A 16,518-nucleotide genomic window follows, 5' to 3' on the forward strand; every position below is an offset into this window, starting at 1 on the left:
GTGCCAACCTGAGTCACGGGTCACCGGAGGATTATGTTTGGTTCGGAGTTTTCGGTCTACAAATTTTAGGACCCGGTACGGATAACGACCCCCTATTTTATTTGGACCGGTATCTTTTCGTATCATCCGGTACTATCCGGTGGAGGACAAGGTTCACTCTGTGCTGTGTCATTGTGTAAATGTTCAGTCTTCGAATTAAATTGAACCCGGTTCGATCAGGATAAATTCCTGGTTCAACCAATATGATAATTAATGGATTTTTTTAGATTTTTGGTAAATTAATTAATTTTTTCTATTTTGAGGCAACTAAATATTAATACTCATAATTTGGAGGTGGAATAAGGTTTCTTATATTTTAGATGATAGTGATGAGTTATAATTCTCTTTGGAGTGATTAAAGTTGGAATCCATGTGAGCAACACTATCACTTTTCCATCATTACATGATCAAGATAGAAAGCTTTTTTAAGTTCTCCCATCTCTTTAAACCCAAAAATTTAACTCTTCTATCTAAAGTTAATATTTATTATTATTTATTACTCATATATTTTTTAAAATATTTGATCTTATTCAACCTCTTACATATTCGAACGCGGGATATGGTATGACCAATTCTGATACCATGACAGTGGCTAACCAATACAACCCAACAAACCGATCTAGTAAATACAGAAAACTGGACGGAACTACTCCATCAATAATAAATTATGTCTTCAACAATATCATATTTGGAATAAAATAATATATATATATATATATATTTAAGGTTTGGATTATATTAAATAAATATGTGAAATATGAAATAAGATTAAATAATATTTATATTTTCCTCTAGGACCATTTGTAGGTAAGAGCAAAATGGCAATGAGTTGTCTGCTTTAAAGGGGTAGCCACCGCCATCAGGGGGGGGGGGGGGGGTTAATCGGTAATTGGGTATGGCTTGGCCAACACTCCTTGTAAGGGACAAGTGAGGGGTAGGCCCACCACGCCCTTTCTTTTTGGGGTAGAGCCTCTCTTTTGTTTCGTTTCCCCCAACAAGCAAAGCGCCACCAATGGGCCTAGAAAAGGCAAAAGTTATTATTGATTAAATATTTGTATTCAAGCCCCCGGGCCCACTCAACAGCTGCTACCGCTTCCCTTGACAGCAGGCACACGTGATGGGCTGTATTGAGACACCCCAGAAACCACCTTAGAAAACGGCTTTGGGAAGCGGGAAGCGGTTTCGTGGCTCGGGTTGTGCGGGGACCACAGGGAAAGATGCCCTCGTTTCCGTCACGTTTGGAACTGTTAGTGCCTCGGTATTCTCTTTGCAGGAAAATTACGTGAAGTAACATGCATAGGACAGGAATGATGGGCATTCCATTGTAGGGCCTTTCTCTCTGGTGTTTATGAGTTCATCATTCAATACCCTATCTTGCATTCAAATTTACTTATAAATACATTAAAATTTTCAAAATATGTAAAATGATAGATAACATAGAACCAACGCATTTACCATGATTTAAAAATTGAATAAAATATTTAAAAATTTGGTAAATTAGATTGAAACTCTTTGGTAGTCGAATTTTGGATTAATCACTGCTCGAAGCCCTCGACGTAATTCGCCTCCTCCCCCTCTTGATTTGAGTTTACCTGGATGAGCTCTAGGTCGACCTAACATTGTTTCATCTTTGTTAAAAACAAAGAAATATATTTATTAATAATAAATAAATATAAAATATTTTGAATAAGTTATATTGGTATTTTTATATTTATTAATAAATATTTGATGGTAAAATTATATATAAAAATAAATTTGATGGGTTATTTTTATTAATTTATAAGAAGAAAACTGGGTTTCATGATTTATAACTAATGGGACTTTTAAATGACAATTCTTATAAATAAAAAAAATCCTTTTAATTACATAAATTAATTAAAAAAAATTTGTAGCTCTATTTATATGAAACCAATGCTTACACTTTCTCTTTTAAGAGAAAATGATGATTTTATTACAGGCAAGTATAAAATTTATGAAAATATCAATTTCAGTTATCTTTCAATAAATATTAAATATAATCCCAAAAATAAATAATTTAATACATTTAATGCATATTCAATGAATAGCTAATGAATGTCAAATAATGTAATATCTATTTAATTATTTAAACATTGACCTAATAAAAAAATAGATTATTATTTTTAATAAATAGGTATAGACAAAAAGATTTTAAAATAAATCTATTTTATCTAAGCGGTAAATATAAACTCAAAATGACGCATTCGAAAACCTCTTATATGACCATTGAATAAAAAATCCGACCATCTAGCCCAACCCCGAATTCGGATACGTGAACCGCTTAAAAATTCGAGACCCGAGTAGGAAAACCATGATATTTAGCATTAAAGGATCCCACTGAGTTCAACGGGGTCCACAAATCTTGATCTATTAGGCCAACGTGTTGACATCGTAGAGGGCACAATGACTCATGGAGTGAACCAGTGCCACGTTAACTCGAACCGTAACCATACACGTGGTTCGCACAAAAGCCAATCCGGCCGGCACAACTAGCCGAGAATGACCCTTCCATGAAATTAGAAGTTGGTACCTCACATAGGCGAGTAGTCACCTCCTTCATCCTTAGCCGAGAAAGGAAACTTGAGAAAATAAAGGTCAAGGAGGAAATGTGAGTGGCATAGAAGTAAAACTGAATGCAAGTGAAAGGACCTATGCCTGATGAAGAAATAATTTGAATGAAATGAAGGCATTGGAGAGGATCATGTGAGGTAGGTGAAGGAGAATGACTTCTACCCACCTACTAGGGTTTCACCCTTTGGTACAGCCCTAATAGGTACTCACCCTAAAATTCGATAAATATTTGTTAATTATTCTTATATTTTGGGTGTTTTCAGAGAATGAGATATATCGGGTGATACTGAAGTCACTTGCTCTATCGATATGTGAAACTTTGTTTCTAAGGGACCGATTATGCTAACCACTTCGAAGTTATTGGACCTTACAACATCTAGCTGGTTAAATATAATAAAAAATGATTTCTTTTTTTAGATTGGGGCTTAAAAATATGGTAAAATTATAAAAATAAATTATTTTAAATTTTATATTCATTTTATTTATTAAATTATAAGAAATTATTTTGGTAAAATTACTTGATTCATTAATTAGATAAGAATATCTATTCCTATTTTTTAAATAAACGACCAATTGCTCATGATTAAATGGGCTTGGAGACTTTAAAAAAGCCCAATGGGCTCAATGTTCGAGTGAAGCCATTCATGGAGGGGTGGGCATATTGGATTTCCAAAATTTATCGTTTAGTTCAAAATTGAGACATCTCGGACTTATAACCCTGTAGTTCCCCTGACAATCTAGGGAGGGGCAAACCGAGTCGATCCGGACGAGTTACCTTCATGGGCTCTGTTCGTAGTAAGCAAGCAACTAGTCATGGGCTCTGAAGACTTGATGCGGATTTTGTTTCTTAAAGAAACCGGCCTTTTATCGTTCTCGTCTGTTGCTGCAGAGGTGGATTTCAGAGCCCTAACGGCGTTCGTGCTTCATGCAATTCGGACAAAATCTATGCAGTAGCGTCAGAGGCAATCGCCAATTTCTGTCTACTGTCTCTTCATCACTCTGGGAGTCTCCCTTGACAATTATTGAAATTAGAGACGGAGCGGAGACATCTTTTAGTCATATCTTCCTCTCCCCCTGGGTATTTAATGGAAGGGCAGCCGTTTTCGGCTGCTAATTAATGGGAGTGTGGGTACTCATTCATTCGTTTATTCGATCGCTTTGACCAATTTGATGAGGGGCAGATCAAAGCCATCGCTTGATTCATAAGTCTTTGGCTTTGGCACCGGTCGAATTGTCGGAGGCAGTTGAAGCAGCTTCAAGGGATATATCTGGTTACCGTGAGGAAGCTCTAGCTTTTATCGGATTCTTTTCAATGGGTAAGTAAGAACTAGAGAGAAATTCGTGGCTATTGCGTGATGCAAGTTGTTGATACTTGATAGATTTTATGAATATGTGGTACTAGATTACTGTTCTATGTCGATAACTTGAAATTGGAGTATATGTGGCTGAGAAATGTAGCTCATGGTAATTAAATCTAAAAGCTGATGATTTGGGACTTTGCCTGAACTCATTATGGAAAACACACCAAACCCTGAGAGTTCACTGGTGGAATCTCAGATGAGCTCTCTAACTGAGAGGCCTGAGGGTTTCCTGGCACCTGATCCCCAGTCTCATATGGTTGGGGTGTGTGTGATGGCAGACATCTCAGACAGGGATGGGAATTTAGAACCATATGTTGGAATGGAGTTTGAGTCCGAGGAAGCTGCAAAGATATTATATAATGCTTATGCTAGGCGTGTTGGTTTTGGTAGCCGTGTCAGTAGGAATCGTCGATCCAGGAAAGATGGAACTAATATCGCTCGTAGATTTGTTTGCTGCAAGGAGGGTTATCGTCTGAGAAAACATGAAAGTAATGTTAATAGGGTTAAACGGCCTCGTGCAATCACAAGAGAAGGCTGTGAGGCAATGATTTTGGTGAAAAAGAATGATTTGGGGAAGTGGGTCGTCACAAAGTTTGTGAAAGAGCACAATCATGCTCTACTGGATCCTATTCAGGTTCTTTCCTTACGATCCCACAAAAATACAGCTGATGCTTCACAAAACTTAGCTAATTCATTTGATCCTTCAAGACCAGGAAGTGGCAGAATGATGTTCGGTTCTGAAGGTGATGGAATTGGAAATTTTGGATTTGTCGAACAGGAAGGGAGAAGTCATGTTCAAACTCTCCGTAAGAGAAAGATGAGCCTTGGGAAGGATGCACAGAACGTCCTTGACTATTTCAGGCGTATGAAATCTGAGAATCCTTCCTTCTATTATGGAATACAAATTGATGAAGATCAAAACCTGTGTAGTATATTTTGGGCTGACACTAGGTCAAGGATGGCTTGCAATTATTTTGGTGATGTGGTGTACATCGACACAACATATAGGACGAGCCGATATGAGATGCCATTTGCTATATTCTCTGGCATAAACCATCACCAGCAATCGACATTGTTTGGCTGTGCGCTACTTCTAGATGATACCGAGTCTTCTTTTGTTTGGGTCTTTAAGACATGGCTTGAGTCTACATTTAGGCACCATCCAGTCTTAGTAATTACTGACCATGATGCAGCAATAGAAGCAGCAGTTATGCAGGTATTCCCAAAGACACGTCACTGTTTTTGTAAGTGGAGCATCCTAAATAAAGCACAGAAGCATTTTGGTCACCTTTATCAAGGAAATCCTACCTTTCAAGCAGAACTCCAGAAATGCATTGACCTAAGTGAATCTATACCTGAGTTTGAGTCCTGTTGGCTGTCATTGATGGAAAGATATGGGATTGGGGAGGACATGTGGCTTCAATCATTGTATAATGTTCGCCAAAAATGGGTTCCTGTTTATTTGCACGACATTTTTTGTGCACAAATATATACTTCCCAACGAACAGAAAGCATAAATGTGTTTTTTGATGGATGTGTGAATTCCAGCACCACTTTGCAAGAGTTTGTAACACTGTATGAAAAAGCACTAGATAGCTTATATGCAAAGGAGCTGGAGGAAGATGTGCTAACAATGCACTCAAAGCCAACCCTGAAGACAAAGTTGCCCATTGAGAAGCAAGTTGCAGACATCTTTACAAGGACAATGTTCTCAAAATTTCAAGAAGAGATATTTGAAAGCCTTGGATATGTGGCGAACAAAGTTAAGGAGTTTGGGGTAATGAGCACCTATGCTGTGGCAAGATTTGAGGAACAGAAAAAGGGTGAGTCAGTAACATTTAATGCAGCTGAAATGAGGGTAAGCTGTAGCTGCCACATGTTTGAGGTTGCAGGCATTCTATGTAGGCATGTCTTAAAGGTTTTTACAACCTTGAATATTATGACCCTTCCTCCCCATTACATCTTAACAAGATGGACAAGGGATGCTAAAAGTGGAGTCGTTTTGGATGAACGTGGAATTCCAATGCAGGCAAATTGTCGTGAATCAGTGACCTTACGATTCAATAATTTATGCAAGCAGGCTATCAGATGTGTGGAGGAAGGAGCCACCTCTGTTGAGACTTATGATGTGGCAGCACGGGCCCTCCGAGAAGCATGGGAGAAAATTGTAAATAAAAAGGCTGCAAGAGCTTCACAATTGGTCACTCCACCATCTGGTAATGGTCAGGGGGAGATGCTGAGCATGCAAAATGAACCAGAGAACAGCATGAGTCAAATAATTCCTCAGGATTCTCGGCAGTGGCACTCCTGGCTTTCCTAGGTTTAAGACTAATATCTAGAAGCTGCTCTAACTTCAGCTTTTTCTGTGAATATTTTTGTCTGACATGTTGTGGTTGTTTGCCTTTTTTTTTTTTTTAGGAAAATGTTGTGGTAGTTTGCTTAGTGCATATTGCTTGTATCAACAATATTGAAATTCTTGGAGACTATGTTGTATGTTTTCATTGCTTTTTGTCCTGTACATACAATACTTGATAACCTGTTTCCGGGGACTTTTGCATGTTATACTTCGGACGCGAGTGTTTATAAAAAAAAAACAGTTAAGAAAATCTTTAAAACTTCCAATGATGGCGGTTTTTTATTTTACACAACCTTGGAGTATATGGCATGTAAGTGCTTCTACTTGAACCTTTTTGCAATAAGTGTTCTCTTGTCAAAGTGGATCTATTACTTTTTTAAAAATGATTATGAAATTCTGTGACTATGACCTTATGTACATGTAGATGGTCTCAATGCCCAAAATAGCAAGTTGGTTCTTGTTTGCATATTTTTCTTTATTTGTAGCTTTTTTATGCTTGTTTGTGCAGAGAATGTTGTCACAAACTGTTCGAAACTAAGGCCACGCGGCATTATGGTCCTTCAAACTGTTAGTCTACATTTTCCTGGATTGAACAGGAGATTGAAGTACTCATGTGTCTCAATTCTTTGTGGAGTTAGACTACACATACTTCTCTCTCTCTACCATCTTTAACTGTTTGATAGTCAAAGAAACTAATTGTGTATGTATCTTTGATAAATCTTCAAATGTTTACTTGCATCAATGATTATATTTGAAGAAGGTGATTATGTAGATCCTTTGGCCGTCATTGGCATGGCACAACATTGTTCTTATTTTTTTGGAGACCACCATGCAGAACAGATCTATTGCTTCCCTTAGATTTTAGGCTGGTAAAACTGATGGCTGTTTCTTTTTTGGAAATATTGTGTTTTTGTGCCCTAGAAAAAAAAAGGATTTTACATATTTTAACCTATTGGCTGCTGCATCTCCTTGCTGAACCTAGGATCTTGCTATTTGAAAATGGAAAAAGATAAATTTTGGTGAGTTATCTCCATGAGAACTTCGCAATATCCACTGACACAAGGAATTTTGTTGTTGTACAAGTGGAGTTTATTCTTTTCTTTATCTGGAATGCCCTTAAGAATCTTTACTGCTGATAATCTAGCTTGAAGGTAATGTTTTTGAACTTTATTTGCAGGTTGGGTTGATGATGAAATAATTGATCACTTGCTTCTGAATTGCCCTTTTCCCACAACTGGAGTTATATTTTACCCAAATTTGGCTCTAATTGGAGTCCTGCTGCACTGAAAGAGATGATGGTCCAAACTTCAAAGTTTGGCTTGGTCTTTCCCTGAACTTAGAAAAATAGCGTGGATAATGTGTTCTTGCATTTGGTTCCTCCCATTATTTGGAAAGGGCAGAACCGCCGGGTGTTGTTTAATAAGCAAACTTTCTTTGGCAGCTTATTGGGAGACTTGTTCGCCTTTTTCTATCATGGTTGGGAACTCAGAGAGAGATTGGAATTTTCAGGTGCTTTTGTTAGAATTCAGTGGAGGAATTTTGCTAATCTTGCTTGCGCTAGACATTTGTTCTACTGTTCATTCGATTCTTTTAGTGGTTGACTGTCTTGAATTGAATTTGGTGGAAGTTTAGGTGGTCCAGGTTTTGATGGTTGTGGGGTGAAGCTAAAAACTGGTAGAGGACAATTATGCTCACCTATTCATGAGTCTCTTGGCACTGTTGATTCTAATGAAGCTGTATTAATATCCTTGCTTGCGTGGGCCTTCAATTATTGAGGGGGAGTCCATGGAGATTTGAATATATTATTCCGGATTTAATCCAGGCTTTCTATTGATGGTATCGTACTCCAAGATTGGTTAATGGACTTGCTCAGTGTAGGAAAAGATGGGACTGACCAGCAGTATCTCATTGTTCTTCGGCCAGTAGAATTTGTTAAGACTGTCAACCCCGGGAGTGGCCTTTTCTTCTTTTTCCCTAAAGTTTTGTCCTTCTCTATTCTTTACAAAGAAAAGAGTGGAGTACCAGCACAAAGAAGCTTAGTAAAAAAGACGAGATGCGTCCTGCTGTGGGCAGTTTAATGGTTCTCTGCCTCTGCGTTTTCTCTTTGAGAGACAGCAGACGCCATGAAAATGATGGCGTCTTCATTTGGAAATCGCCATCCTACTCTGCCGACTGCCATCAATGAACTTTATGCAAGCATACCCATGATTGATGTAAAAGAAAGACTGTAATTAGCAGAGAAAGAAGGGACATAGCTCTTCAATTTAATCAAAGCATGGGTGTAATCATGTACCTCGTAGCTTCCACCCCAAATTCTCTTCACCGGTGCTTGCTGGCTCTTCAACTCCGAATGCTCGTCTGGTAGTGGCGGAAGCATGCGAGCCCACCACGGGGAAGAAGATGATCAGCACAGCCATGGAAATCTGGAAGTTAGCCCACAGTTCTCCTCGGACCTCTCTATCAGGAGACCAGCAAATGGTTGCTCATACTGTTCTATTCAATGGACATTATGTCAAAGAGAATATCACTGTTGTTTGAATCATATCACAGGGTCGTCTCAACACCGAGTGAGGAAGTTGAAACTAGCTTATATTCTATAGGATGATTTGTACATGAAGTTCTTTCTGGAAACAAATTTAATTACATCAGTGTCTTTCTGCAACTGGAAAATCTTATTACAACAGTCAATATGAAGAAAATTACAAACATTTCTTCTAGCTAAAATTCACAAGAGCAATAAAGAGTCAGCTATTCGAATTCTTCACCAGAGTTTTGGAGTAACACCACTCCAAGGGTAACGATGGAGGCATATAATGAATTGGGAATCCTCTGCACCACCTTACCGACACCAGGAACCCCTTCAGTTGCTCTCTTTGTTAATAATGCCACAGTAGGAGCCAAAATAACAGCAATGATCATATTCCGGCTAATTGCAGCAAATGTGTCTGCTGTCAGCTTCTGAATGAATTCGGTAAATTCTTCACGGCTCAGTTGCCCATCAAGGTTTACATCGTAAGTCTGTCACAACAACAAAGAACACTTTCTTCACAAATAGAGGAAAAAAATTGTTGAAAAAGACTTGATGCTGAACTTATAGAAATTGGGCAAGAATTGCTGTATAATTGGTTAAACTAGTTCTCGGTAATCTCTGAGAGTGTATCTGTGACTGAGAGAGAGAGAGAGAGAGAGAGGGAGAAAGATTTTACTGCACAAAGTTGTACAGTATTGCACTTCACAACAAGTAGTGGATTATTGATTACATTCATTGAAGTAATTGTTTTGCTTTCAACAAATTGAAAATTAATTTCAGATTTTGATCTTTCAATTTCTTTCTCTTTCTGTCACCTATTTTGAAAGCACTGAAAGTAGCAGCAAAAGACAGACACCATGTTCCAGTCAGTCATAAGTTCTCTACGAAGCAATTGTTCAAGGCTTTGATCAGCCAACTTTACCAAAAAGAAAAGTTATCCCCATCAGAAGCATCATGACTCTACAATGTTTCATACCTCCATCATGGCTTTAACATCTGTTTTAGAAGGCGGGTCGATGTGTGGTCCAGGGAAATGCTTGTTTATATCACTGCAGTAAAATTGTATCGAGTTCTTGATATCCATCATTCAGAGAAGGATGAAAGATTGAAACTATTGACTTATGGCAAAAAAGAACCAATTACTTGTACACAAAAAGGATAGCAATATATAGTTCTTCAAATGCCAGATGGTCCTTTCCTGAGTCATCTTTAAAATGATCAAATATCCTGCCGGAGATCTTCCGCAATTGTCCTTGACGCCATTGATTACCTGCTTAAAAACCATCAAAGTGAAGCAAAACCTTGGGCCTCGACACAAATCAAATCATACAAAAGGCAACTTCTAAGATTAAACTAACACTGAATCGTACTACTTGGGAGTATTTTGACCATTGATTTATTCTTTAGACCATCCAATGCCACGACTGCAGTAAGGATCCCTCCAGAAAATCCTTCACAGTTTCTCGTCACATAGTTATTCAATTTAATCAAAGCTAAAACCCTACATAAATATTTATTAAATGAAAAAGGAAATTTAAAGAAGAAACTACCAGAAAATTCTAAGCACTGAGATGAACTAGACTTCCCCCATGGAGAGCCAATAAGGTCCAAAGGCAAGCATAGTTACATCCGTGACAATTGAAACGTCTATTCTTCTCTCGAAATCTAAAGCAAGCAAAAGAATCAAAATCCCACGATAAACTTTAAGCCACAAAACTCAGGGAGTTGCAATAAAACTGGTCCACAAAAACTTGCATATGTTCCGAAGCAACCATCAAAAGAGAATATTTAAAAAACTAAATGTCCCTATCCTTCCGAAAACGATACATACGGTGACCAAGAACCGGAACAAACAACTGAAAGTACGAAGAAAGATTCAGCTATACTTCCACAGTCTAAGCTCTGCAAATCAACGCAAGCTTCAGAACAAACTTCAAAAAGAGAAGACTTCAGAAAAAGTACTTATCCACCATGATACAGTAACAATCTCCAAGTCTTCGGCTAAGTCTACATCTCATCCAATCCTCCAAACAAACTCGAGCAGGAAAAGAAGGATCCAGTTCCACAGTACCTCAATTTGCTACATAGTACAAGAAAATTCAAGGAACTCCTAAAAAAACATCTAAATGAGATGCTAATTCTAGACGAAAACAGCTTTTCAATAATAAAATATCACCTTGGAATTTCCCCTGTATCGTTGCCAAAACCTGTCCCATTATCAGATACGAAGCAAGAAAGAAGAAAAACTGAGATCGAAAATGTAGACCGGAAGTAGAAAGCCTCCAAAATGTTCCCTATCGCAGCTCCCGAGCTCTCCCGGCAAGCGAAGGCGTCTCGTCGAAGAGTGCACGCCGACTGGATCCTCAGAGATTCCGCAAGGCGTTGTCCTATTGGTTATATAAATCAGGAAATTCAATTCGGAGGTGTACACGTGTACCGAAGATCATTGAGGAAAGAGAAAGCCGTCTCCTTACGTGCCGAATCAGGATATGCGCAAAGATTCGTTATTTTGATTTATCGGCACGTGAAGATAAATTAATTTTTCATAATTTTTTATTTTTGCATTTCAAGCTTAAATATAATAATAATAATAATAATAATAATAATAATCTCACAAGGGCTAATATTAAGAAAATAATGTGACTATTAATTGGTTTGATTAATTATTTCCCCTTTGCTAAGAAGGGATTAGACAAATTTTATTAGCATCAAACCAGCTTAGATCGGTTTAAATTATAGGTTAAGACTATTTCTAGATTTTTTAAATATTTTTTATTTCATTAATTTTTAACGCAATCCAATAATTTGTTAAACGAGTATAATATTTTCCATGCAAGTGTTTAGTTTACACTCCCAATCCTCCTTCCAATAAAATAATTCTAATTTTCGTACAATTTATTGAACCAGATCCAATTCAACCAATCCGATTTCGGTCCAATTTCGACAACATTAGATTAGACCCACTATACCTTCACAAGAAGAAGCATGACTCGGTGATTAGTCTCTTTGCTCATTTCATGTCAATTACTTATAAAACAATCTCAAAGAAGAAGAAACAATTGATTACCGAAAAAAAAAATTAAAAACTGCATAATTGTCTCTTCTAAAGTTCCTTATATGAGTTGAAGATAGTGAGACTAATGGAGTCTCCTTGACATAATCTAATTGGATAAATAACTGACATTTTCATAGGTAGAAATCAAAACTCACCATTGGTGTATCTTATAGAACATGCCCTATATGTGTAATTTTTTATTTTTTTTTCATTTGAGGACAAAATGGGTAGATTGTTGTGGTAATGCTAATTTGAAGAACAATAAGACCCCATAATCCATAAGTTATAAATTCGCTTGTCATCTTGCGAATTATGTCTTAATATGAGATGGAATCAAAGTCGTTCATTCATGTGTGTCACCTGGAAGGATGATCCCTTGTACATGAGAAAGGGGATGAAAATTGACATGCAAAAGAGGAAAAGGGAACCCCCACCCCTTAACTGAAGAAAAACATGCCTTCCCTGTATCCTTATGAAACATCTCTTATCTTTGTTACAGTGAGGCCCTAGGCTCTTCCATTCCCACCCTTTTGACATAAGAAAGTTAGCCACAATTTATTTCAATAGTAAACAAGACAAAAAGATAGCACCAGACAGCCTAAAAACCCTTCACCTTTTCCACCAAAGGAAATTTAAAATTTTAAAATAATAATAAAAATAAGAGTATTTTACCCTTTTCGTACTTCAAAGGCAAGAAGAATGATGTGATGAAATCTAAGAACAAGAGTGACTTCAAACATTCAATCATGGGGGGTTTAAGGTTTAAATTTTCGTGTTTTGGCCTATATTGATACTCCCAGTTTAGACCAGTGCAAAATCTGAAACACATTGGCCTATACCCAATAGATATCAACCATAAACCCATCTCTGGTTGCTACAATGAGCAACCTAATTAGGCTTCTAATTATAATTGCAGCATTCGGAGAATCAGAGAAACCTGAGAACACAGATGAAGTTAGGAGCTATGGTTTGTCTCATCTCTTTTTTTTTTTTCTAGTATCTTTTCACAGATGCTGAAACTCAGTTGAACCAACAAGCAATCACACAGAAGAGACAAGCTCTTAGGCAGCCAAAGTTCATAGGCAGGAAAACGTAATCAAACTAAATACAGACTAATCAACAACAACTGTCAGGTCCTGAAGAAGAACTAACGCTAATGCATATGCAGAAACAAAAATTGAAGTTGGAACCTTCTCCATAACACGATCAACTTGAGGAACCTTTCGAACCCCGAGTTTAGTGAGTTCTGCCATGGCAGGAGCTGCGAGAAGGGCTAGTATAAATTTGTCTACAGCATATCTGCGAAGATCTTTTGAGATCCACCTGAGCATTACTTCATAGAATTCATCACTGTCAAGGTTCTCTTTCTGTTCATTTCGATAAATCTGCAAATCACAATTTTTAGTGTTGCTTCAAGCACAGAGAACAAACTCCTGAGACAACTTAAGTGAATGATGGACAGTAATTAAAGCTTATAGTGAGATTATTTTAGAAGTCAAGTACTAGCACTAGGTGATATTACATGCACGGAATTTGATTTCAAAACTACAAAATAAAGAGTCTGAATTTCATTTCGTTGAACTGATTCATGTAGTTTACAAGATTCATTTTCAAAACTAAATTAGGCAGACAGTCCCTTAAGTAATGATAGGATGTCAAGCAAAGGAAATCAACGGACCAAAAAATCCAAAGACATGCCCCTACAGTCAGCGTATTCAACATAATATGAACAAATTTGTTGAAATCTTTTCTCTGCACCATCTGACTGTTTTTTATTTTGACAAGTTCCCGGAGAGTTAGAATCAAACACCTTGAAGGTAATTATCACTATCAGATAAAGAAACCATCTGAGTCATAAGCACTTTAGTTCTGTAGTACAGTACTCAAATTATCGTTGCCATAAAATGAACAGAGAAGTTAACATACCTCAACCAGATCTCTGAGTACTCGTTGAGAAGGAGGTTCCTTGTGAGAACCAAGGAAATGTTTGTTTACAGCACTGGAATGGTAAATGCATATATTAAATTAAAAAAAATCAAAATAAATAACACAAAGAGTGAACAACTGCTAAAATTTAAAATGTCTATAGCGTTCATGTGCTCATGGAATCCCTTGGCAAAATCAAATTTCATTGCTTGAAAATACTAAAACTTACTCTCGAAAGCAATATCTTCGGTAGTAAATAATAGATGGCATGCCTTACTTGTAAACCAAGAGGGTAGCTAGATGAAGATCTTTCAGGTCCAAACCCGCTTGTTGAGTCTGATCTACACACTGATTGAAAACCTTATCACATATTTTGCGCAGATTTTTCCTTCCTGCAACATTCATGAAAGGGTGACACCTTCACATCAAACCCAAGAGACATCAAATAACCATCTAAGCACAGGATTTTTAACTGCTTTATTGCATATACTCTTTTTTAGAATAAATACAAGTACAATTGGCAAATAACATGCACCATGGGGAGGTTATGGGAATCAAAGACATGGCACACCGCTATGCAATTAATTTTCTTTTGTTAAGAGTAGAATAAAATGCTCAGCAGATTGAAGAGACGGAAAAAAATATAACTTGCATTGCATGTAGCAGAGACTTTCCATCATCAGAATACAATGATGCCACTGGAAGCATTTCATGCAAAATCTGAATGAGAGACAGGCTCCATGTGTGGAAAATATCTCAACTTCTGGCCAGACTCCCGAGCCATTCTCAGCTGGCCTAGACACTGCAACCGTCTTTGGAAGTCTTATAGTGCAGAGGAGACACAAATTTGGAAATGAAACACAAAAGATGAATTTAGTCATTATTTCTAGGGTAACCATTGAGACAGGTGTCGACAATTTTTTTTTCTTCTTCATGTGAGCACCCATTAACCTAACATTCCCTTAACAACGAGTACAAAGTCCTTTGCCAATGTGTCAAAGACAGCAATCCCAATCATTTCCTTTGTGGGGATATTCCCAACACCATACAGTCGGATGATATAACCTGTCTGTAAGAATTAGATTTTTCACAACCAGTCGGTCAATCTTTCTTTGCTTCAACCTAAATCATGCACTTCTAATCCAAAATATTTTAGGAACCTTCCTCATCTCTGAAATTACAACGAATAACAAAATAGCAACACCAGGTAATGCAGTTCCTCTCTCCGTCCACATATCCCAACATGGAACAGTTTTCGTATTATGAAAAATATATAAAGAACCCCAGAATACGAAACAGTAACTTGGACAAATGCAAATAACCTAAAAAAGATACATTAACACCAACCAGTAAGTCTTCTTCCAAAATCCAAGAGCCTTATTCCGCAGAATGCAAAAGAACTCCTAAGGAGCGGTTAATATAAGGCTAAGCTCGCGAACGTTAAAACAGGGGAGATATTAGGATTCTCACCTTCAACTCTTTCCCGTACTTTCCTCAGATTTTGCCCCATGCCTCGAGCAATTCCGAAAAGAGATCAAACTGGTGGAGATGCTCTCCATTTTTCTCGACTTCCACGGTCCTTAAAAACAACCATCCAGGGCATCCACAACCCAGTTTCTGTAAGCAAAAGGGAATTCCCACGGTTTAGTATTCACTTTGCTTGTTCGAAACTTGTATTCCAAGCAAGGGACAAGAAACGAGCGGGATCTACATTTATTTATTATTTGTATATTTATATTGATGTTTGTTTAAATTTATTATTTTTATTAAATAAAATAATAACATTTATTATAAGTTTAATAAAATAAAGGATATTTTTGTAAATACTAAACCTCTTAAAAAACAAAAAAATGGGCCCAACCTATTTTCAGCCATAATTTCAAATACAAAATCTTGATGCTCTCTATTTATAGTTATAGCTAAATTTAATATATAATAAAAATAATTTATTAAATAACATTAAATTTTAAAAGATATAGCGGTAGAGATAAAAAAAAGGATTTCTTTCTATTTTAAACCTCTTAAAAAACAAAAAAATGGGCCCAACCTATTTTCAGCCATAATTTCAAATACAAGATCTTGATGCTCTCTATTTATAGTTATAGCTAAATTTAATATATAATAAAAATAATTTATTAAATAACATTAAAATTTAAAAGATATAGCGGTAGAGATAAAAAAAAAGGGTTTCTTTCTATTTTTCTCTCACCATTAAGAGAAAATATAGAAACTCGGCTCGTTGGGGTGAGGTTATGTTGTGGTCTTGGGTTAAGTACCTGTTGATTTGGTATCAGAGTAGTTGCGAGTTCGAATCCCGGCGTTCGAAGAGTCCTGAGCAGTGCTTAAAGAGTCCTACGCGGAGGGGGCGACCTAGCAGAAACTAGAGTGGGCCGTCGTGAGAGTGGGTCACTGTGGACATCGGCTCGTGAAGGTTGGTGTGATGTTGTGGTCTTGGGTTAAATACTTATGCATTCCGCTCCTAACAGACCGGTCTTTTGATGAGTATTAGCTAGGTGTGTAACAGGTTAGTCGTATTTAATCCATTGTGTGTCCTAATTATCTAAGATTTGTATAGGTAATCAAGTTTGAATGAACTTGATTTTGATCTAGCGCTCTTTATTGTAGTATCGGTGAGTGTTTTTTCCATCGCTTCCTATTGGAA

General features: G+C 37.1%; 3 protein-coding genes across 4 annotated transcripts; 1 reads left to right on the forward strand and 2 right to left on the reverse strand.

Annotated features, from left to right (window-relative positions):
• Positions 1–3,534: 3,534 nt before the first annotated feature.
• On the forward strand, positions 3,535–9,015 carry LOC137934129 (protein FAR1-RELATED SEQUENCE 5-like). Its single transcript, XM_068778369.1, has 2 exons — positions 3,535–6,309; positions 7,523–9,015. The coding sequence occupies exon 1, from the start codon at positions 4,141–4,143 to the stop codon at positions 6,307–6,309; it is 2,169 nt and encodes a 722-aa protein (XP_068634470.1). The 5' UTR covers positions 3,535–4,140; the 3' UTR covers positions 7,523–9,015.
• On the reverse strand, positions 8,918–11,230 carry LOC137934130 (uncharacterized). Its single transcript, XM_068778370.1, has 4 exons — positions 11,052–11,230; positions 10,019–10,145; positions 9,852–9,924; positions 8,918–9,363 (listed from the first exon to the last, which is right to left on the reverse strand). The coding sequence occupies exons 1-4, from the start codon at positions 11,089–11,091 to the stop codon at positions 9,094–9,096; spliced, it is 510 nt and encodes a 169-aa protein (XP_068634471.1). The 5' UTR covers positions 11,092–11,230; the 3' UTR covers positions 8,918–9,093.
• A 1,677-nt stretch (positions 11,231–12,907) lies between these two features.
• LOC137935552 (uncharacterized) lies at positions 12,908–15,464 on the reverse strand. 2 transcript variants are annotated; one of them, XM_068780207.1, is made up of 5 exons: positions 15,327–15,464; positions 15,204–15,259; positions 14,134–14,274; positions 13,857–13,929; positions 12,908–13,315 (listed from the first exon to the last, which is right to left on the reverse strand). In XM_068780207.1, the coding sequence occupies exons 3-5, from the start codon at positions 14,259–14,261 to the stop codon at positions 13,043–13,045; spliced, it is 474 nt and encodes a 157-aa protein (XP_068636308.1). In that variant the 5' UTR covers positions 14,262–14,274; positions 15,204–15,259; positions 15,327–15,464; the 3' UTR covers positions 12,908–13,042. The 2 variants fall into 2 exon arrangements, with proteins under 2 accessions (XP_068636308.1, XP_068636307.1); XM_068780206.1 differs by lacking the exon at positions 15,204–15,259 and having other exon boundaries at positions 14,134–14,248.
• Between the last annotated feature and the right edge of the window lie 1,054 nt (positions 15,465–16,518).

This window comes from Aristolochia californica, unplaced genomic scaffold (assembly GCF_029961685.1).
Source record: "Aristolochia californica isolate CCGP_79_NKW_82.1479 unplaced genomic scaffold, dmAriCali1.0.hap1 SCAF_6, whole genome shotgun sequence".
In the NCBI taxonomy this organism is placed as follows: domain Eukaryota; kingdom Viridiplantae; phylum Streptophyta; class Magnoliopsida; order Piperales; family Aristolochiaceae; genus Aristolochia; species Aristolochia californica.